The following is a 22,409-nucleotide window of genomic DNA, read 5'->3' on the forward strand; positions in this document are numbered from 1 at the left end:
ATCATGAAGATCCATGGGCACATAGCCCCGTAGGTGTCCACTGCACATTTCGTCATTTGTTTCCACTTTCCTCTCTGTCTTGTACCACTATGCTCACGTAGTGGCCACATCTTTCTGGCAACAATCCCTTGTGATGTCGTCAAGCCGTTCTCTGTTAGGTCTTCTCTTTTCAGTTCCTTCCGTTTTTCCAAAAAACACGCTTTTAATTCCACTGCTGTTGTCCATCCTACATATGTGTCAAAATAGTGCTAGTTTATTTCTCATCACCGCTTGCATCTTGAGGTCCTCTTCTATGTGCAACATTTTTCTTACGTTCACATTCGTCACTCTTTGGGCCCAGCTTAGATGCAGTATCCTTCTATAGCAATACATTTTGAGTGCCAATATCGGATCTCTGTCAGTCTTTTTAATGTCCAGGTCTCGTGGGCATACAAAGCTGTACTGAACATGCATGCTCTTAAGTTGTTCAGTTTGGTCTTGTAGCTGATTTGCTTGCTAATTACAGATGTTATTGAATCCTGCATTACTCCTTTTGCCTTTGTGTTATGTCTTTCGTGCAGTTGTTGTCCCACGTCAGTAGACTTCCCAAGTATACAAATGCCTTTACATTCACAATCTTGCTGCTTTCTATTCTAACTTCCTTCCCAAGGGTCCAAGAACTCCACACCTGTCTTAGACAGGTCGTCGGACTATATTTTGTTTGGACACTGTTAGGTATCACGTTACCACTAGGCACAACAATGGTCTTTACAATGTCGAGTAAATAACAAAGCAAATATATTTTACAATTATGTTAATTTGAAATATAATGCATGTCATGAACCAAACTCCACTTTATTAGGAAAACGAGCTTGCTTGGATATCTGCATAATGCCCCCTCTCCCCCTCAGTTCCATTTCTGTATTAAGGAGCAGTCAATTTATATAATTTGCGAATTGCATGGAAATCATCTATCACTCATTTAACTGTATTGGCCTTGCTTGTCGTGTGCACACTGGAAAACACTGGCCCGTTTCATTTGGCTAATTGAGGTGATGTTTAATGCATTCACATTCATTTGCGAAGCACTAAATGCACGTTTAACAACTTCATAACGGCCTGTGAAAATGTCACTTCAAGCCAAAGGAAATTAGTTGCTTTGAAGTCGACTTATGAGGAAAAACAGACTTCTGTGCCGCATTTGTGATGCACTTGAAACTTCTAATCAGATAAAAATGAACACGTAATTATTACTTGTACGAATCTAGTAATGTACACACACAATTTGCCTTGCACAAGTGTGGATTTGTATTGCAATACATCAGTTGAAACGGTATAATACAGATCTTAATTTATTTTATTGTCCCGTTTTCTCCAAACTATCAAAAGGCCCGTGTGCAGGATATCATGGGATAGAATCGAAATGCTTAAAGTGGCATCGTAATTAAAAGCTGTCTTTGGAATAAAGGAACAACAGAAACATGCCAGCACACATTTTAACTATTGCTTTTTAAAAATATAAGGCCCTTCTATATAATTTGCCCTGGGCATTACAACAAGTAAAATGGTGTGCTAATTTACTCTAAATTATGGGACACTGCCTTCAACTGTGGATAATGTGTGTTTACGAGTGCTAACTAATATCAGCATTCACTTTGAGGATGGTGATATGACGGTACCAAACAAACATCTGACAGCGCTCAATTCTTGTTAACGAACACTGTGTACGGAGTATAAAGGCAGCAGCAAGAAGTTCTACAGTGATTCCACATGTCTTTGTTATACCTCTGTGGATTGCACAAACCGAGTACACATATCACATGCAGCAGACATCCTGGCACATCCAATTTTAGGAAATCAGACACCATATTTGGGCATATTCAATTTAAATGGTAGACATGCTTGCCTTATATTGGCTAATTAATATGGGTAAACAAATTATTGACTTTGCTAATGAGAAGATTTTAGTCTGGTCATTGTTGCATTCGTGGTCAATGTTTTTTTCTTTAAAACTACGGGGCGACGACGTGGGCCATCGGTAGCGCGTTCCCCACTTGTTGGAGAGGTTCACGGTTCGAAAAGCCTACTGTCTACTTCCCATGAGTGGGATGTTAAAGATTCCGTGCGTGATGTCATTCACAAGAGTAGGCCATTTTTTATGAGAAGCTGTATTTATACTGGAGGTATCCGATGAGCTATAAAGCTCTCTTTTCACATATGTGTTGGTATCATAGTCAGAATTTACCAAATTTGAAAGAAAAAAATACCCACAAATTATCCAATTGGGATTTTGAAAAGCGATCATTGCCCCCCACGGCAAAAACTTGGCAGGACCCTGCTGAAAAACAATTAGACCTTTCAGCAGGGAAATAAGCATAATCATGAAAATAAAAAGAGCCCATGTTTATAGAAACATGTCGTTTTCAACTGTTTATCATTTTATTTATATATGTCTTTATGTTTGTCTATTTCAATTGTGTGTGCATATTGAGAGCCCACTGTGTGATGATTATTGTTTGATTGCAAATTCTGTGTTACACGTTTAAGTATTTTAAGTGCAATCGTAAAGAGAAGGTTCTGTCAAATACATATATTGTGACCACCAGTAATTCCTCACCAGAAACGTTTGAGAGATAACACGACTGAAAGTCTTTTTGTACGTGGCCACTGTCATATATTCGGGTGCTCTTCTTTAAAAGTATGATCCTATCTCATGTTTATTTAAAATTGTAATCCTCTGACCTTTCCCATACATTTAGACCCTTTGCAGAACACGTGCCCTAACCCCGGAGTTCTTCAGTTCGGGGAATTAAACAGCACTTTCGGATTCCAGGTATGAAACGAAATAAGTATACATTACGGATTTTTCACCCATTTTTAATTGTATGCAGCTGAATGAGGAAACATATTTAAACATATACGATTAATGAGTTGTTTGCATTAATAAGTGGATATCTGAATTGCATTTCGTGGCATTTCCTGGCACCATATTAGTTTTTGTTCCCATCATCAGGCGTGGCCAGTAACTCTAATTGAATGATTCATAGCTTCCTTTGAATTTCGTTATGTTCTGCATGGAATGATAATGTCAGTCATTTAATTAAATGCCCAACTCTGCTTCTAGGGCAAGATGTACCAACGTTGGTATATCATCAATCAGATATTTAGTGCTGCTTATGACCTGTAAAAAAACTTTTCAAATAAAATAGCTGTGTTTAAATGTACGTATATTCAATAATTACAGTATGGGTCTTGGGGGCTGAGCGGTGGCACACTGTGCGCAGTGAACCCAGTGACCTCGGTTCTATTCCAGGCCATGGCTAAATTCAGACATCATGGCGAGTGATATCTGAACTGCTCGAGGCTCACCCCCCACCCCCATTAACTTGCACTGAGCAGCATAGTTAAGTATGGTCACACAGTCTCCGTGACTAACACGTCATAGGGGGGCTCTGCATCCAGCCATGGATTGACAGAGATGTGAATTAATTTATTCAGAACTCAAAGCGGGTTAGTGTATCACACCTGCAGAACACGGTACACTTTCAATAAATTAATTTACGAATTTAAAATTGTGTACGGAGTGCATAGTTCTATTAATATGGAATATAATGAGGTTATTTTTGTTATTTGAGGATTATGGATCATGCAAACACGATCATGTGTGAGGCTCCCAACTTGCAGGATTAAGAAGTGGCCAGTAGATATAAATATATTGCAAAAATAATAAAACGTTACTTACTCAACTGAACATATGTTTTCATGTGATCCTCATATGTATGTGCATGCATTTTTCCCCACAAACTGCCAAACATTGATCAATGTGCATTGGTAACACACTGCAAAGGAAAATAATGAAAATATAGAGTTCAGATACTCAGCGAGGCTTTCATATGTAAACAACAAATACATTATTAATTTTGTACCTCAAATATGCATGAGTAGAAAAAAACGCATGATGCTGGTGTGAACTCACATGGCCATGTTCCTGCCCTGCAGTTTTTTCTTTGACAATGTTAGTGTCAGTTTCATTTTTGCCATGGGCACGTGTCATGCCTATGAGGGCAGTGTGCAGTCACGCTCGTGGAAACACCTGACAATCTGTCTATCTCCTTTAACAAGGTTGGCAGCAAAGTGAAATTCAGATGCGGAAAAGGATACCACATCCTGGGGTCCACAACGAGGTCTTGCCAGTCTGATTACGTATGGAGCGGCACCCGGCCGCAATGCATACGTAAGTTTAACGTGAGCACGTTCATAATCTGGAGAGAGAAAAAATACAATGGTTTATTAAGAGTTCTGTGATATCCGTATTCGACTTGAATTCATTAATGAGAGGGGGGGGGGGGGGGTGGTGCTATTAAACAGATAGGGGGGAAATGTATCATGCTAATTTAAAGTGTACGTGTCTTTTGGTGCATTTGTATGAACAGTAAAAGTGCATTTCAATACGTTTTATAATTATCTATGCTTTATATTTTTTTACCAAGTATGCAATACATCATGCAGTAGTACACAGCTATAGGCATTTTAGCAGGGTTTTTTTTCGTATTGTACATTTCAAAAGCTTTGGAATGTATGCAATGTAACGGTTCCCTTAAAGTTGTTGCTCACACCAACTGCTGACGGAAGGAACCCGACCAGAAGGAGCTCTAGAGACTATCTCTGGAGGGGGATTTCAATGTGATGGTCCTATTTGGAAATGAGTGTGCATGCATGTGTTTCATTATACATTTGCGCTTTTCAGTTATACATTTTGTCACACAGCACAAGTAATGCAGGTGCTGAAAGACACTGCGTGCCATGCAGTAGCAGGCTGGCTATTACTTACGGTGCCAGTTTGTGAGCCACAGTCCCAAATGTATAAGTATGCTTGAGATTTTTTTTTGTATAACCAAATTACTGCATTGAGCCTGTGGCCACGAACACACCGTATGTTCATGGAAACCGTGATGGGTCTATATTGTTGAGCCAGACGAGAGAGAACTCACGAGACCAGGATAGCCTCATTTGCAAAAGTGACCTGGAGAATATTCCTGCCAGTCGGGGGCGATGCTTGCTATGTATGATCCCAATTGAGTAACTTTAGTTGTAACCATGGGTGCCTGGGTACAGCAACCCCTCAGGCTGCTTCATGACCAGCCTCGTTAGAGTCCATCCATATTCATAATTTAACTAAAGCTCCTCTACACACAGTATGCCCATTTGTGGTGTTTATGCATTAATTGCTTAAACTATCTACACGCATACCCATCCATTCCAACCTCATTCCTGAAATTGAAAGGTAGATTTTTTCGCGTAATAAAAATTAGTCTGATAGTGGGGTTCAACTCGGTTTATTTTCTTTGCATGTGTACGAAGCTGAAATTGGCAGAGCATCAATATACTATGAATTATACTACCTCAATGTGTAGGTTTTCACAATTGTGCTGTATAGTCCTCTGATGTGTTTTCAAGTTGTACTACGGTGTTGTTTGGCATGATGTCTGCCGTTCCTTAAGAAGCTCCCAGCACGTGGAGTGAAATGTAAAACATCATGCCGGACAGCAAGCAGAACAGCCAGAAAGCACATCGGGGAGCCATATGCTATCATGATCTCACATTGGCTTTTGATTTCCTCTTTATGAGTGGCAATACATTCTCCAACAACTTGCATGTATGTTGAACTTCTTTCCCACCGTAGGTAGCGAAACCATGCTAATTAGAGGTGTGGTGGGAAGGACAACAAACCAAATATTTTCCACACTTGTTCTTCGTAAGATGTGTACGAGTACTGATGGATACTGTCGTGTGTGTGCCTGTATCCAGCGCACAGCTGCAGGCAGCTGGAGACCCCGGAAAATGCAGACGTAGGGGCCGTGGAACTGCCCGGCCTGGGCTACACGCTCATGTACAGCTGCCAGCCGGGATTCTACCTGGCAGGGGGCTCGGAGCACCGCAGCTGCCATCCCGACGGGACCTGGTCGGGAAAAACTCCCATCTGCCATCGTGAGTCGCCAGCACGTCCGCGCAAATGCCTCCCTTCCTCGCAGGCCATCCTGCACTGGAAATACTTGTTTGAGCATTATTTCATCGCAGCAGCAGCAGCAGTAGTTTTATCATCATTATCGTCAGCAACAGCAGTATCAGCAAAGGCAAGAGCAAGGTCATTATATCTGTTTGTGTGCTTGGTGGCCATCCATTCAAGCACTATCCAGGCTAAACCTGCTTAGCATCCAAGGTATGTATGTATGTATTGAACTTATTTCGCACCGTACGTAGCCAACCGTGCTAATCGGAGTTGTCGGAAGGGTCTGACGGAGTCCGGCGAATTTTGGGTGATCTGGTCACGGGAAGATTTTACTTTAACTTTTTTCTTCCAATTTCCATTCTGATGAGGTCCGCATGGATGTGGTATGCGGATGGCTAATTTAGGAACTTAATGCATTAACTTCATAACAATGAAGCATAGGTTTTCGTGGTTGCTCTCTGATGTGTTTCAGGTTGCAGCGTGTGTTGTTCGGCACAGTCTGACAATTTGCTGTACGTGCTGGGAGTTTCTTGAGGAAGCGAATAGTTAATTTGGGAACTGAATAGTTTTTTTTGCGAACACAATAGTTTATGAAGCTTCCAGCATGTGGCGCGAAACCAAGGGACATCATGCCGATTGACACGCGGGTATTGTTATCATAATTTCATCGCTAGGTTGTTTGTCATTTATCTTACTTAATTACCCCTTTAACAATGCCTATGAAAGGTGGAAAATGTAATAATTGGTGCCATGAAATTAGTTGAAAGAAAATAAAAAAAAACTGCAATCCTGTCAACTTTTAAAGTACACCATATAGGTGCAATTAGTATGCATTTAACGCTCATATGCAAGCCTTTAGAAATCAAAGCCTCAGACTGTATGTACTCGGTATAAAGTACACCTGTGGCAATGGTGTATTTGTACCTGACCGGGGACTTGTCTTGGTTGAGTCAGCCTTAAAGGAGTACTTTTTGATTATGTAATATACGTAATATGACACTATTAATAGTTGCTCACTCATAACACGTTTTTCCAATTATCTTTCGAGGCTGACTTGAACAATATTTTTTCATTTTTTTCCAACTCATAAATATATATATTTTTCTGATTTTGTTTTCGTAATTTGGTTTTATATCTGTTGTTTTATTTTAATAAGCAACTACTATTTAGAGTTACCGTAGTAGCAACCACGATGACTAAATCACCTGGAATTCGCACGATCTCATCATATCTCAGAAGCTAAGCGAGGTTTTAAGCCTGGATAGTGATAGGATGGGCAACCACCAGGCATGAAGCAGGCTCTGTAGGCCACTGTGGAGCTGCGTTGTGAACAGAGAACAGTACAACAAAGCCTGTTGTAATGTAACTATGCTCCAACATCTATACTCCCCACGTTCACCGACCCAACTTGACCAGTGTGGTGAAGTATGCTCAAATAATGGCTATCACTCACGTGGCCATGGGGATGCCTTCATGTAGCAGCGCATGGACAAACAAAATGGGTTGCACGTGTACATGCGTGTACTATAGGCTCATGAGCTAAACTCTAAAACCTGCTATATCGGTAGTGGCCTAGTTGTTTGTATTTCTTTGGCTCTGTTGTTCCATTTCATTTTCTGCCACCAGCTGCAGCCTCCTTGAGTTGTATTCCCATACGGGCCTCTAATAAGCGCTAAATCCTGGCAGTGGGTAGCGTGCAGGCTGACCTACAAAAAATGTTTCCTTCTTGCCCACTTGGGAGCTTTTGATGGATGCTTCATTTCTTTACTGTCTCAAAACTGAATCTTTTCACATGTTTGTGTTTTCTCTATAACATGATCACGTAATAAAGAGGAATTACATCTCCATGGGAAACGTTTTTCCAGTAACAAGCTGACAAACGAAATGCAGACTTGATGCTCTGTAAGAGGTGTCTATTTGGTGTTTGAATATCTTAATAGTTGTATTTAGGTCTGAAAGGATAAAGTATTTTTTTTATTAGGATTTATATAACAAAGAGGAATTGTTTAGCAGCCTTAGATGCACCAGACATGGCATTGGGTGAAAAAATGTGGACAAGCAGGGAGTGCTTGGAATCACTGGGTACAAGCGGGATGCTATTCTGGATTTGACCATTGTTATGTACAAAATACGGACTCTATCTGGCCACCAAACCTTTTTGAAATCAATACAGAACTGGGATGAATAAATTAGGACATTTATATTCAGTGGGGTGAAAACAAATAGAGGGAAGAAATTGCTTGTGCTATATGTAAATCGTGGCAGCCTTCTATATCACATAGGATTTACAGTCACTACGGAGGAGTGGAATTCTTAGCCTCTCAAGGAATTAAGCGTGGAGTTTTATAATCAAGAATATTTCAGGTGGCTAGTATTACAGCTTTCAGCCTCAATATCTAAAGGGGTACATCAAATATGTGCTCCAACAGCTAGCTGTGAAGATGTAGAAGTGTTACAAATGTATGAAGATAGTAGCCAATGACTAAATGAGGGCAAACACACAACACAATTATAATGGGACACTTCAACGGTAGGTGAGAGGAGCAAAGGTATAATTGGTAAATTTGGATCGAGAGAAAAGACTGTCAATTAGAATTCGAAGCCAGCAGGGACGTGAACATAATACATCCTTTTTTTATATAAGGAATATAGAAATAGCCATGGAGGAGTCCAAATCAAGAAATTGAAAATTACGGTATTTGATTCTCATGGACACACCACAGATATACTGAAAGTAAAACGTTGTTTTAAAGTAAAACGTTGTTTTACTTTTAGCATATCGTACCACTTTGTCATGAAGTTGATAAAGCTATCTAGTATTTCCTTCCTATGTTATTCCTTCCAATATGAGGAATCCACTGGAGCTATGCACTTTTAAATCTACATTGAAGCCTCCTTTGTTTAGAACTGCTTTTTGTGTTTCGTGTATTTTTCCCCCCGCACCTCCGATTAGCATTTTGGCGATGTACGGTGTGAACGAAGTTCAACATACACACATACGTACAGTACATTTGATAACAATTCTAGTGCATTTTCTTCCCTCTCCAGCTGGACTCAAACCATGTGAGAAAAATAATAGCGCACTTTCAACAACTCATAGCCCTCAAGCTGCAGGTGAGTAGGGCCATGTGATGCGACACAGCTGAATTATTGCAAAAACATTACACGTACAGTGTTCAGTGTGAGTACTTTTCTTGACTACATTTTTTATCTAGCTACGGCTACATTCAGATGGGGGTTTTTTCACCATGGTCTTAATTCAGTGATGTACATTGTAATTTGAATATTTCAGACAATGGCCCAAACCTTTGCTTATTACATATACGTTTTGCTCTTAAAAGCAGTGTTCTTGATGGATGTATTGAGATATGATTATTTCAAATCTAGAATATGATTATTTGTTCTTATGCATCACTGCCCACGCAGTAGCAACATTTTTTTTTATAACTTTTCCCATTTAATGTATTCAATACAATGCGCTTGTGCTAGGAGACGCATACGATGCTGTAATTTACAGTGAGTGTAGGAGGCAGAGGATAAATGCATTGGGGAGAATCGGTGGAGTTGGTGGCGAGAAAAGTATTGGGCGTTGGGCAATGAGTGGAAATATAAATGCGCGGGCCGTTTGATCCGTGCTATTCTTACTCTGGTGTCACGGTAGGGGACACCTTGTGATGGACGTCCTGTGACAGTTTGTGGTCTCAAATCTAAAGACAGTTTGTGTTGCCAACTAGAATATAGTGACTTCTAATCGTGCCCTAGCATGAACTCTCTGTGACCATGGAAAACACCTTTAGGAGCTGCAAGATTAAGTTAGGGGCTACATTCATTTACGAGGTACTGCAGTTCCTTTTCTGTGAACTTGCCACCTTTTATCAGTCTCTGGATACAATCATCGACTGAAGTATTGATCCTATTAAGCTCAGAGGCTACACTTTTGTTCTCCACAGCCCTTGACGTGACTCTGTTTGAGGAGTCCATTTGGAAAGGCTCGTTCGACTTCAGAGACACAAAGCGTCCGGCTTCGTTGCTGACGAACAGCATCGACGTCAATTCAGGCCGACTGAACCTCACCTTCTTGGCCACTAACATGGAACTCAATTTAGCAGGTGATTGCCGCAACTCTTCAATGGTATCGGCTCGTTTACACATCGCTTGTGACACAAAGCAATTGCAACACACTGGGTGATAGCGATGCCGCGGTGGCGAGATGTTAACTCGCTCCCCTGGTATACAGGAGGCCATGGGTTCGACCCTGACGCCTGTATATTTGGAGTTTGCATGTTCTCCCCGTGGTCGTGTGGATCTTATCTTTGCACTCCGGTTTCTTCCTCCTCATTTAGAAATGTGTATTGAGAGCATTTGGCTGCTATAGATTTCCACATGATGATAGGCCACTTCGTTGAGCTATCATTTGTGGCCAGGTTGCTTCTGAAAAAAAGCTATATATATCAGTGGGCCTTATCTAGTAAAATAAAAATAAAATAGTTTATAAAAAATATAGGAAATAAAGATTTTGTTTTCAGTTGTATTTGTTTACAGCTGTCCTCAACGGGGAGTGCAGCCAAACTTTGGAAGGTGGGAGTGTCCTCCTAATGAATGGTTCCTCGTGGTTATTAGTCATATTACAGATCCACAGTGATCCGTTTCCATCTTCTATATGTTACTGGCAAAAACCAAATGTAAAATATTTAACTTTGATCAGTGACAGTAAATATGTGTTGGTGTATCCTTCCCATATCTAAAACTGTGGGAATATCGGGACACCCACAATACCCACATTGGCTTACCCCCTGCTTCTTAAACACAGTCCTATAATCGTACACTTAATCCAATGTTACACATGTATTCATCAACACTGACACACCACGCATTAGTATGTCCTTCTGAATGGAGAATATTGCTGAACATGGGAAGATTGGCCATGCTAAGACACTGGATGTAAATGACAACTGCCAGTTGGTGAATGATCACTATGGACCTGCAGCCGTCACGTGGTGTTAATGCATATTCTCTCCGGTCGCAGGGGTCTTCAAGAATAAAGAGGGAAATGTATTCCTTCGAGTCACTCACGTGAAACGTTTTGATCAATCTTTGTTTGAAAAGGTGCCTGGTGATTGGAGCATGAATGGGTCTGTAAGTACTTTATAAGTTATGCCAAGCAGCTAAGTTGTGGTGATTTATGTGTGTGCATACATGCAAATATTAAGACAGACAAACACATCTTCGTAATAATTCAGTTGTGCATAATGGTACTGTGGACTCTCGTTAGCAATGTGGATTGACCGTGTAAAGGTGCATCTCGTCACTAAACTCGTGATGCTGAATAGCGTAGGATGGCTATGGATGACATTCACGGTATTTATTACCAGTAAGGAATGATATATGTATATTGAACTTATTTTTGCACCGTGCGTGGGCAACCGTGCCAATCGGAGGTGCGGGGGAAGGACAACAAGCAAAAAATAAAGCGGTGAATCGGGTTAACTGAGGAAATGCCAGGAACTGCATCCCAAACGTTGAGCACCTGCCCTACCCACCACAGCATCCGACCATTCCAAAAGAAAACTCACTTGCTGGCGAGTGAGTTTCATGCATCAGTAAAGACCTCCCTTTAACCCACTCAATCCTCCTTTTACAACCCCCAAATGGTATTGTGCTTGATTTATGGCTTTAATTTGTATTGTGCGCACAAGGGGAACTTGTGGAACTGAACTTATTCGGGTTTGTTTCTTAATATAACAATGGACAAAATAAGAATTACAAAAAGTGTTCCTTTATGTATCAGTTTGGTGGGTTGGTACATTTTTGGACCGTACTTCTATAAAGTAAAAGCATAGTTTCTTCCTTAGTTTGAAGAAAAATATAAAAAATAACCCAACAATTGTTTTAAGTTTGTTTTAAAACTCCATATACTACTTTTGTTCATTCCACATATCCAAGTTCCTGAAAAAAAAGCAGATTTCTTTTTTCTGTTCAAAATAGTTTGTAAATCAGAACGAAAAAAATAACATAATGTGAGATATTTTTGGTAAATGTTGATTACCAAAATTAACTTTGGGATGATGCAAAGTTTCCTCACACAATTTCTGTACATATAAATCCATCTCTGGTTAAAACAATTCTTGCCAGGGAAGTTAGATTTTATAGTTGGTATATACGAGCATTATAAAAGCGTTTGTGCACAGTCAAGCAGACGAACGAAGCTGCCGTTAAGCGCAAGTGCTGTAGGGTTGTTAAGTTTAAGAATGGGTAGATGGATGGTTCATCTTGTAGTTCTACAAAACCATTTTGATGAAATATATGAATTGTAATATTTTCTGAGCATTTCAGTGAAACATAACTATGTTAGGAACATTTATCTGGGTAAATGTGTCGAACATATTACTTTAATTTCACTTCATCAATAGTTCTTAACTTATTAATCAAGCATCTGGTGGGTTACACATTTTATGGATCAAATGCTACAATTGCTCAATTTAATACAAACATGTAATCATGTCCAGTGCTGTATAACAATAAAATATTACCCGATAATAATTTTCTGCTGTTTTATTGACAGTGGCTCATTTTAATTGGTCTTTTTGACTACCAAAGCATATGCATTTTCGACGCATATATTTGAATGCAGTACTGCTTGCTCATGTTTAAAAAAAGCAGTGTATTGTCAGATTGATGGCTTCATAGTGCAACGTGCATGCCCTAATGGGTTGTTTTATATTTATAATAATGTTATGAGTGTTATAAAGTATATTCATGATGGGTTACAATGAGAGAATGCCACAAATGTAGTCATTGTGCACAGCACATTTTAATGCAGGGCGATAATACATCTCTCCAAATGAAGTTATGTTCCACAGTACATTTTTTTATGTCACATGCCACATGTACAAAATACAGCAGAGTTATTATTGATAGTTTGTTATACGGCCCATAATGGCAATGTTCAGCACAGGGGATTGGACTGCCCTGCAAGTTAATCTGAAGTAACGCGTTGATCATAGATGATGGAGTGTGTCTGTGATGTGATGTGTCAGCTCAAATTGCCTATGCTTTTATGGCACAGGTGACAACCGATATTGATGGTGTGACGCACGTTTATCAAGGATTCATACAAGCCAAAGAGTATGGTTCATTTGGATTTAAGAAAATTGGTAAGTATTGTTGAGAACATGAAACAATTTTTTTATTTTACCAGGTATGGCCCACTTGACTCTATAGCTCGTTTTTCGGAAGCGACCTGGCCACAAATGATAGCCCAATGAAGTGGCTTATCGTGTGTAAATGTGTAGCAGCCAAATACTCTAAACTATTTGCTGGTTAGTTGGTGATTAGGAACAAATCCATTGCATTCACACACCAGGTATCATATTGGCTTTTGTAATAATGCTGCCAGAACATAACACAAAGCACATATTATGCTGCAATGTAAAAAAATAACTTGCTCAGGGATATAATGGAGCTCATAAATCTCTGCTTAAGTGAGGCATAATTGTCTGCTCTTGAACTATACTTCAATCTTTCTAAAACTTTTCCATAGAGGCTGTTCTTTGAATTATAAAATGTATCTTGTGAGCCCTCAGACTCAAAGTAATTTTTTTTTCGTTGTGGCTTCGAGGTCAAAATGTTTCAGTGTACATCTGCATGTGTGCATTTAATCTTGTACTCATTGTAACAAATGTAGAACCTCTTAATTGCAGGTGCAGTATTGCAATTTATACTCCTCTGTGCAGATAAAAATACATTGCATGACAACTCTAGACATAGAGTATTTTCATATGAATGTAGCGGTGCTGTTTTGAAAGAATAAATTGTTACATGAAAAAGCAAAGCAATGGATGTTTTGTGTTGTTGTTGTTATGCCTCAAAATTAAATGAACGTCAGAATTCAGCATTGAAGTAAAAAAAACACTGAATTTGTCAGTTCCGGACTCCTATAGCTTTCTGAGAATTTGAAATTGTGTTAAAACACAATGCTCAAAAAGCCCTTCCAATTACAAATGGACCAACAACAGCAGATCGCCTGCTGAGTGCATTGCTAAGAAATAATTAAATAAGGCTTTCAAATTACATGGGCCTTATTTTAAGTGCTAGCCTGCAGCGTCAAGTTTTTCACACGAAAAACAAGGTTCACTTGAGCAAAAATCCAGGCCAATTACTAACTGCAAAAAAACAGTCATAATGTGCACTTACAGAAATTGCGTTGGTCTCACTGGGGGAACCACTTAATTGCCCCTAATGTAGACATACCGGAGAATTTTGTGAAATAGGCCAGAATCTCTTTGTAAAAATGTGACACAGCCTCCGCAGAAACATTGCTCTATCCGATGGGAGACATGTGCTTGGCTGCCCAACGTTGGAAAGCGTTGATTCCCTGCGTGGGTGGGCGTTCAGCCTGGCAGAGTATGGCGCACGGGCTTCATGCCTTGAGCCTTGAGCCTTGCTCGTGATGGATCGCTTTTTCCCCCCCTTTGCTTCAGGAGCGGAGACACGGGGCCCCGACGGAGGCACGGACCCGACCGGCCAGCAGCATGGCACCAGCAGCAGCTCTGTGGCGGTAGCCATTCTTGTGCCCTTTTTCGCCCTCATCCTGGCCGGTTTTGCTTTCTACTTGTACAAGCAGCGGTGAGACATGATGGAGAGAGAAAAAAAAACGCAGGTTTCTTGAATTGCATTAGGGTCACCCTTAACAATCCCTTTCACGAGTGTAGAAATAGGGCTTGAGATTTTAATTCAATATTTTCTGTTTCCGTGTGAGCATTTTGCCATTTTCCTTTTCTATTTTGTTTGCGACACAGAATTGAAAAAAAAGATTCGTCTCCTTGTATTATAGCCAAGGTCTGCTTTCTGATATTAACTGTCTCAATTGATTTTCTTCAGGTTAAACACAAGGTTCATTGATGAATTTGCTCACGAATGTAATGTTTTGAATATTTGAATGACGTTGCTGCTTAGTGATGTGTATATATTTCCCCATACATCGGTGTTTATTTGCTTTTGTCTTTGTGTTGCAGGTCAGCTCCAAAGCCACACTTCAGTGGTTTTGCTGACCATGAGAACAGTAATGGGCAGACAGCTTTTGAGAACATGATTTACGACAGCAGTCTGAAGCATGGAGAGAGCAAGGCAGTGCGGTTCGACCCCAGACTCAACACAGTCTGCACAGTGGTAAACACCTGCTTTTAATATGAGGCTGCTATACGTGTTTCAGTTCACCGTGGCTAACATGCCAAAAGGATCCAGAAGCATCTTAACTGTTAATGCAACATATTAAAGTATGTCTAATGTATTATTACAAATGAAATAATAGAAATGCAGTTCATAGAAATATTTGTCCTATTCTAAAGTGTGTTAAAGTTAAAGGTGCAGCTCTGCAATTGTTTGCTCATGGCGTGACTGCTGGCAGAAGAGCCTCGTATAGAGAGGCATTCGAGGGAGCCCCCTTTAGAGGGCATTTTTGGCCTTTTCGTCCACACTGGTCAGACACCTTGGAAGAAGTGGGAGCACCCATTTATACTGATTGGTGACAGGGGGGGGGCAGGGATTTAAGAAACTTGCCCCATTGTTTCAACTTCAGTGCCAGGATATAGCACGGTTGGCTACGTATGGTGCGACAAAGTACAACGTACATTACATATGTATGTTGAATTGTATGTATGTTGAACTTACGTAGCCAGCTATGCTAATTGTAGGTGTGGGGAAAGACAACAAACTAAACACAAAAAGCAGTTCTAAGGAAATGAGCCTTCAATTTCGATTTCAAAGTGCGTAGCTCAAATGGCTTCCTAATATCGAAAGAGGGGCCGTAGAAGCGCATCTGAAAGTGCGCGATGCGGTAACCGTTTTTGTTCGATGCATAGATAGGATTGAACCAGTGACATCTGGATTGCAAGTCCAGTGTGCTCACCAGTACACCAATAAACAGCAGTAGCAATCCTTAAAGTGTGTATTAAATATAACTACTTTTATCTAGACATTTTTTTACAAAAATGCCTATGTTGCTATCATTGAATTTTGAGGCTTGAAATTATTTTCAATATAGCTTTAGTAAACGTTTTTAAAATAAATACTTTGAAGCTTACACATTCATGTCGAACCTTTGGAATGTGTTTTTATATTTTTATTTTTATTTCACAAATTGATTGCTCGCCGGGTCTCGTGAACAGTTTTTCTGTCACTCACACAATCGCACAGGACCAAAGCCATGTTTTATGAATGCAATGTATGTATTATGTACTTTGAACTTCTTTTGCATCGTGCTAATCGGAGGTGCAACGATGCTTTCCACATAGCACCACACTCCGTCTGACATTAATATCCCCACACCTGCAACATTCTTGTTTCAGGTGACCCTGCATTGTCACTTATCATAACCAGCCTTAGTGCATTTTTCCTTTCGGTGTATTAGCACAATGAGTTGATCACGATTGGTTGGGGTGTAACATTCTTTGAGCCATCTATTCCAATTACCAAATTGCGTGTGTGTGAGAATCTATTACAGTATTTTGTATTCGTGTCTTATGCATTTAGCTCGTGACACCCCAAAGCCACGAGTGGCACTACAGTGCACCCTAATGGTATTGATGTGTTTGTCTTTGTTTCGTTGTTTTTGTGCTCACGCACCACGAATCTTCCTCGTAAAATATCCTGGGACAACTGGCTAAACGGGACCGTCATCCGTGTAACTAATACAATTAACTTAAATCTTGATTTGAAGCTTTCGTGATTGCAGGAATCCATACTCTTTGGTTCTTTTGGTAAAGTCACGTAGGTAGAAAAATAAAAATAAAATAAAAATAATATATCACGACGTTTCGATCGCAACACAAGCGGTCGTCCTCAGGCAGAAAAAATAATCCAGCAGTGGAACTGCTGAACCAGGAAGAAACACGTGGCTGATCATTGTTATAACGCAGTGGGCTCGCACGATAATGTTTTTTTCCGAGACCAAGGTACTCTGCAAACCTTCGGGCTACCATCAAAGATTTGTCCATGAAGCCATCCAGATATATAAACACAGAGACAATTTCAACCGAGAAGCTGAGCAATCATTGGAAGGACGTTATTAACCAAGCAAAGTCTTAACGTGCTTCCATCCTTCCTGCCGTTTGGCTGTTATCTCCGGCTATCTGAGTTGCATTGCCCTGTTAGGTGCCTCTGCATTAACGGGTTGGGGCCTCACTAACATGGCCGCCTCTGCTCCCTTAGCCTCGATGTATCAATGGTTCTGGCTGTGTGATGGGCTGTGTGTTTCACTGGCGTGACCACCGTTGTGGTGGTTCTCTTGCGTGGACGCGCTTGCCTGCAGCGCCGCAGCTTGTGTTATACATAGACATGACACTAACCTGCTAATCCCCCTAATCTCTCTGCCTAATCTCTCCCATCAACATAGTGCTAATCTCCCATTAACACTGCTGTTGTATTTAATGCTAATCTCTCTCCCTAATCTCTCTCCCTAATATCCTCCATTAACACAACTGACGTGATTGCGTGCGGGGATGGAATTCCTTTCCAGCTCAGACCCCGCCTGCTTGCCCTTCGCCACATGTATAACGTCTTGTTGTAACAGCACTCTCGCTGTGTTTCTTCCTGGTTCAGCAGTTCCACTGCTGGATTATTTTTTCCGCCTGAGGACGACCGCTTGTGTTGCGATCGAAACGTCATGATATATAATTTTTATGTTATTTTTATTTTTCTCCCTACGTGACTTTACCAAAAGAACCAAAAAGTATCAATTAACTTAACTTAATGTAAAGAATAATCAATTATTGAATCAAATTTGCAGTCCAGAATTGTGACATTTAATCAAATGGCAAGGAGGGTGAAATGATCATTGCAGATGGAATAATTTGGTATAGACCATCCTTATATAAGTGTGGAAGCTATTCTCAATTACGTAACAATAATATATATTAACAACGAGAACAAATGTCGTTTTGTTTCGCCGGCTTGCCTGTTGTTGTAAATTATGTCACAGAGTGTTTTAATGAATAGGATGCTGCTTAAAAATTATAAATGTTTTTTTAGACAACTGAGACTAAATCAGTGGCGAAATATAGTCATGACGAAGACAATCGTATTTAAAAAAAAAAATTGGTTTCCCGCATGTGTTAATGACAACAATCTTACGTCTTTTTCTTTCACAGCATATGGCCACTACAACTGTATGACTGCTGCTCGGTATTATACTATGGGCGTTAATCACCGATCGTCAACACACACATGAACCTTCTGCAGTCCGACAGCTTTTGGAAACTTTCCAAAGAGGAAAATGCGTCTGTATATTTACTGTATACATATACATATAGGCTTTTACAGCACTTGTAAAATAATTTATTTATAGCACTTTGTCCAAAGCACCCATCCAGCCCTGACACGTTCTACAAACATATGTAAAATATGCGTTTGCTACATTATGACTCTGCCGGAATCAGTGATATGTTTGCTTATGACTATACATTTTGAGAGTGTACAAATCTGCTGCAATAATGCCATCAACGTATTACATTTGGCTAAATTGTGGAAATGTTGTAAATCATTTCCCACTGTGTAATTTTTGATGCAAAAATGTAAATAGGTATATTTTTTGTAAAGTTGTTTGTACATTTAAAAAAATGGCCTCTGTATTTTTAACAAGTTATTAAAAGTAAGTAATTTTTAAGATGACTTTCTGATGCAACTTATTTTTTATGTGTGCATAAAACATTACTGTCTTGAAACTGAACACGTTGGATTACATAATGCCGTCTATGATGCACAATGTGATGGAAAAAGTAAATTTCTTAAACTTTTACAGTTTTGCCTCCAAATATCTAACTTTATCATATGTACTTCTTTTTGCAAAGAAAATGTACTCTATCCGTATAACACATCACATTTGAAATTAATTACATATCAAATATGTGTTATCAATAACGGTAATGAAATAAGGGCATACAAATGAGTAGAGTATTTGTTTCCAGGTAAAAACAACTTGTTTAGTTGGGTACTTGTATCAGTTATAGCTCGGCAAACAAAATCTAAAGTGAAAAACGTAAATTGTTGTGATAAACATTATTGTGCCAGAAAACGTCCTTCTCAAGCAATTGTGTGCCCTAAGTGATGGAAAGTTACATTTGTATTAATGCCATTAAAAAAAGGGGGCGATGTCGACAGACCTAGTAGAAAGGCAGCATCGGAGCCTATCCGTATTCAGTTTGTTAAACAAGTTTAAATGCTGGCCAAGTGAATACAGGGTTTATTTCTTTGCTCTCTGCGAGCAGTCTGAATGTGCAATGGAGATGAAGCCACTTTAGCAAAGATGCCCTTGTTACCTGATCAAACTAAATCTGATTAGCAAGAATCAATTGCCACAGCCAAACAAAGGTCACTAATTTTGTTTTCACCATCTAAAGGAATAAGCTGTCTAAATAATTATTTACGGTTGCACCCCTGTGTATTCAAATTGTTTAAATTGGGTGTTCAGAAATAAGGCGTCTGCTGATGGTGCACATCATTGTACAAAGCTAGACAACTGCAGCGGCGTGCAGAAGTTATTTCCCCAATTCATGTTAGTTTGCCCCAGCTTATATGGGTATGTTTTTGTATAGGCTACAATAGCTCATTATGCATAGGTTAAATGGTCTGCTACTACAGCGGAAATGGAGTCATTGTGTACAGTTATTATGTGTAATACAACATGAATCAGCATTTGTAAAGCATCATCGATAGAAGTCACCCCAAAGTGCTAATTTGTACACTGGCTGTAAAAATACTGTATGGCTCTAAAAGCGTTTATGTGCATTAAATGCTATGTATTGCTGCACAATAGATCAAAAGACACTAAATACAGTAATGTTGATGCTGATTTAGTGAGCATTTTAATTTTATTTAATAAAATTAATTAAAACATGTGCACTGAGAACAAAATACATTTTTGTATTTCTTTTTCTCATAAAGCGAAAATGTGTAATTGTGTAAACGACATATACATTATGGATACAAGTTACACTCTAATGAAAAACGGAACATAAACATAACAGCAAGATGGATATGCAATGCTGTGTCATATGTTTGCCTGATTCAAGGTCAAATCCAGACTAACATGTCAAATTAAGTCAGTAGTTTTCTGATCAAATGAGCATTGAGGTTGTACTCATTCGGTTTACAGCCCTGAGCCAGTGATGGGATTTCCCCACATCTATCGCAGGGGCAATTCTATCCGTAGTACAACAACTGTTGACTTTCTACAAAATCGCATAAATGGTATCGTCCCTGGAGGGATGATGGGCTGAGTCAAGCCCCAGCCAGGATTATTGACGTAACCTTCCCGCTTGCAAGCGTCTCTCTCACTCTACCGCTGAGCCACCTGGCTGGATGACATCATGTGGAACAGTTGAATGCAAAAATTGACCAGTGCATGATTAGCTGCCCCTCTCCTATCTGCTTACACACAACATCCCAATTCCTTATTAACAAGCATAATACTCCAACTAAAGAGGAATCACACTCATCAGCGTCCCAGGTAAAGCTAATGTCAGAGTTCTGGAGAGGCAGCTCAGATTCGACAGCATGCACGAACCCGAGCCTCAGATTCAGGAGGAACAATGTGGATTCCGTCATGGTCGTGGAACAATGGACCAGCTCTTTTCTCTCTCACAGATATGAGGGGTCATGGGAATATGCTTATGCAGTCTACCTCTGCTTTGTAGACTTGGAGAAGGCATATGACCATGTTCCCCGCAATGTCTTATGGGAGGTGCTGCGGGAGTATGATGTACCGGTGCCACTTTTGTGTGCTATCTGGTCCCTCTATTCCCAGAGTGAGAGCTGTGTCTGTATTCTTGGTGTTTAATCAAAGTCGTTCACTGTGGGTGTTGGACTCTGCCAAGGGTGCGTTTTGGTCTCCACTCGTTTGTCATTTTCATGGACAGGATATCAAGGCGCAGCCGAGGTATGGAGAGTATCCGGTACGGGGGGCATGGAGGTGGCGTCACTGCTTTTTGCAGATGACGTCCTCTTTACCTCGTTAGTCTGTGATCTCCAGCATTCAGTTGAACGGTTTGAAGCTGAGTGTGAAGTGGCTGGGATAAGGATAAGCACCTCCAAATCTGAGGTCATGGTTTACTCCAGGGAGACGGTGGAGTGTGCTCTCCAGGTGAGGGGGGAACAGCTGCCCTTAGTTGGAGGAGTTTGAGTACCTCGGGGTCTCTTTCGCGAGTGATGGTAAGCGGGAAGCAGGAGATCGGTCAACGAATCGGTGGGGCGTCCGCAGTGTTGCGGGCACCGTAACCTTTCGTGGTAGTGAAACGGGAGCTGAGTTCTCGAACAAAGCTCTCGGTTTACATGTCGATCTACATTCCCACCCTAACCTATGGCCATGAGCTTTGGGTAATGACTGACAGGATGAGATCGCGGGTACAATGGGCCGAAATGAGGTTGCCAGGCTCACTCCTCTGTGACCGGGTGAGGAGCTCGGTAATCCGGGAGAGCCTCAGAGTTGAACCGCTGCTCCTCCGGATTGAGAGGAGCCAGTTGAGGTGGTTCGGGCACCTGGTAAGGGTGCCCCCAGGCGAAGACCCCGGGGCCGGCCTAGGACACGCTGGCGGGACAATGCCGCTCAGCTGGCCTAGAAATTCCCCAGGAAGAGCTAGAGGCTGTCTCCAGGGGAAGGGAGGTCTGGACCGCCCTACTCAACATGCTGCTGCCGCGACCCTCACCAGGACGAACAAACTAATTTTAAGGCACATTTTACATCGTCTCATGCATACACAACTACTGCCATTTATTTAATGAAATCTGATACACGCAAAAAAGACTGCTCAGGCACCATTTTAGTATTGAAAGCATTGCAGGCATGTATTGGCCCACCAGAGCAAACTGCAGGAACATGGTTAATGATTTTCCATGAAACTGTGTGCTGTCAGTGACTCACAAAAAGGGACATGACAAGCTAGAGACGTGTGTTTACTCAACATTATCTTTTATAAATGCTGAACATAACTGCCTGTGCCCTTGTCCTGGTAACCAGTAATGCCCAGTATGTATTAGTGGCTGCCTTGATCAGATGTTGATGTTACACTTTGGATAACTGAGCACAAAAATAGCCATGGCAGTCATAACTCAAGTGTGTACAGTATTTGCGGACGCAAGCATCGTGTCCACCAGTGAAGTCATTTGCTGCTCGACATTTTCCATTGCATATTAACTGCACAGGTGAAAATATATTTTGGAAAGTTCCACCTTCCTGCATTTGTAAGCATTACATGGCAAGTGCATTTTACAAATATCGTCAAGCAAAATATCACTGGATGACATTTTTGAGAACATTACACATTCCCACTGTGAGCTTTGTGCGCATTGTACACATGTTGTCCATAAACACATAACGTTGCTGAATTGAGTATCACATAGACAGGATAAGCACAGTATGGATATATAA

The 22,409-nt window shown here is 40.5% G+C and overlaps 1 protein-coding gene across 2 annotated transcripts in view; it reads left to right on the forward strand.

Moving 5' to 3' along the window:
* The window catches only part of LOC144931684 (CUB and sushi domain-containing protein 3-like), a 454,944-nt gene extending 435,158 nt beyond the window's left edge, over positions 1-19,786 (forward strand). For both annotated transcript variants that reach the window (XM_078855833.1, XM_078855834.1), the window contains 10 exons: positions 2,739-2,812; positions 4,102-4,213; positions 5,788-5,967; positions 9,038-9,103; positions 9,940-10,098; positions 11,016-11,125; positions 13,056-13,143; positions 14,470-14,614; positions 15,004-15,157; positions 18,136-19,786. In XM_078855833.1, coding sequence (XP_078711959.1) covers positions 2,739-2,812; positions 4,102-4,213; positions 5,788-5,967; positions 9,038-9,103; positions 9,940-10,098; positions 11,016-11,125; positions 13,056-13,143; positions 14,470-14,614; positions 15,004-15,157; positions 18,136-18,159 — 1,112 coding nt within the window. In that variant the 3' untranslated portion in view covers positions 18,160-19,786. The remainder of the gene's footprint in view (positions 1-2,738; positions 2,813-4,101; positions 4,214-5,787; positions 5,968-9,037; positions 9,104-9,939; positions 10,099-11,015; positions 11,126-13,055; positions 13,144-14,469; positions 14,615-15,003; positions 15,158-18,135) is intronic.
* The last annotated feature ends 2,623 nt before the right edge of the window (positions 19,787-22,409 follow it).

The sequence above is a fragment of the Lampetra fluviatilis genome, chromosome 4 (genome assembly GCF_964198595.1).
Source record: "Lampetra fluviatilis chromosome 4, kcLamFluv1.1, whole genome shotgun sequence".
Taxonomy (NCBI): domain Eukaryota; kingdom Metazoa; phylum Chordata; class Hyperoartia; order Petromyzontiformes; family Petromyzontidae; genus Lampetra; species Lampetra fluviatilis.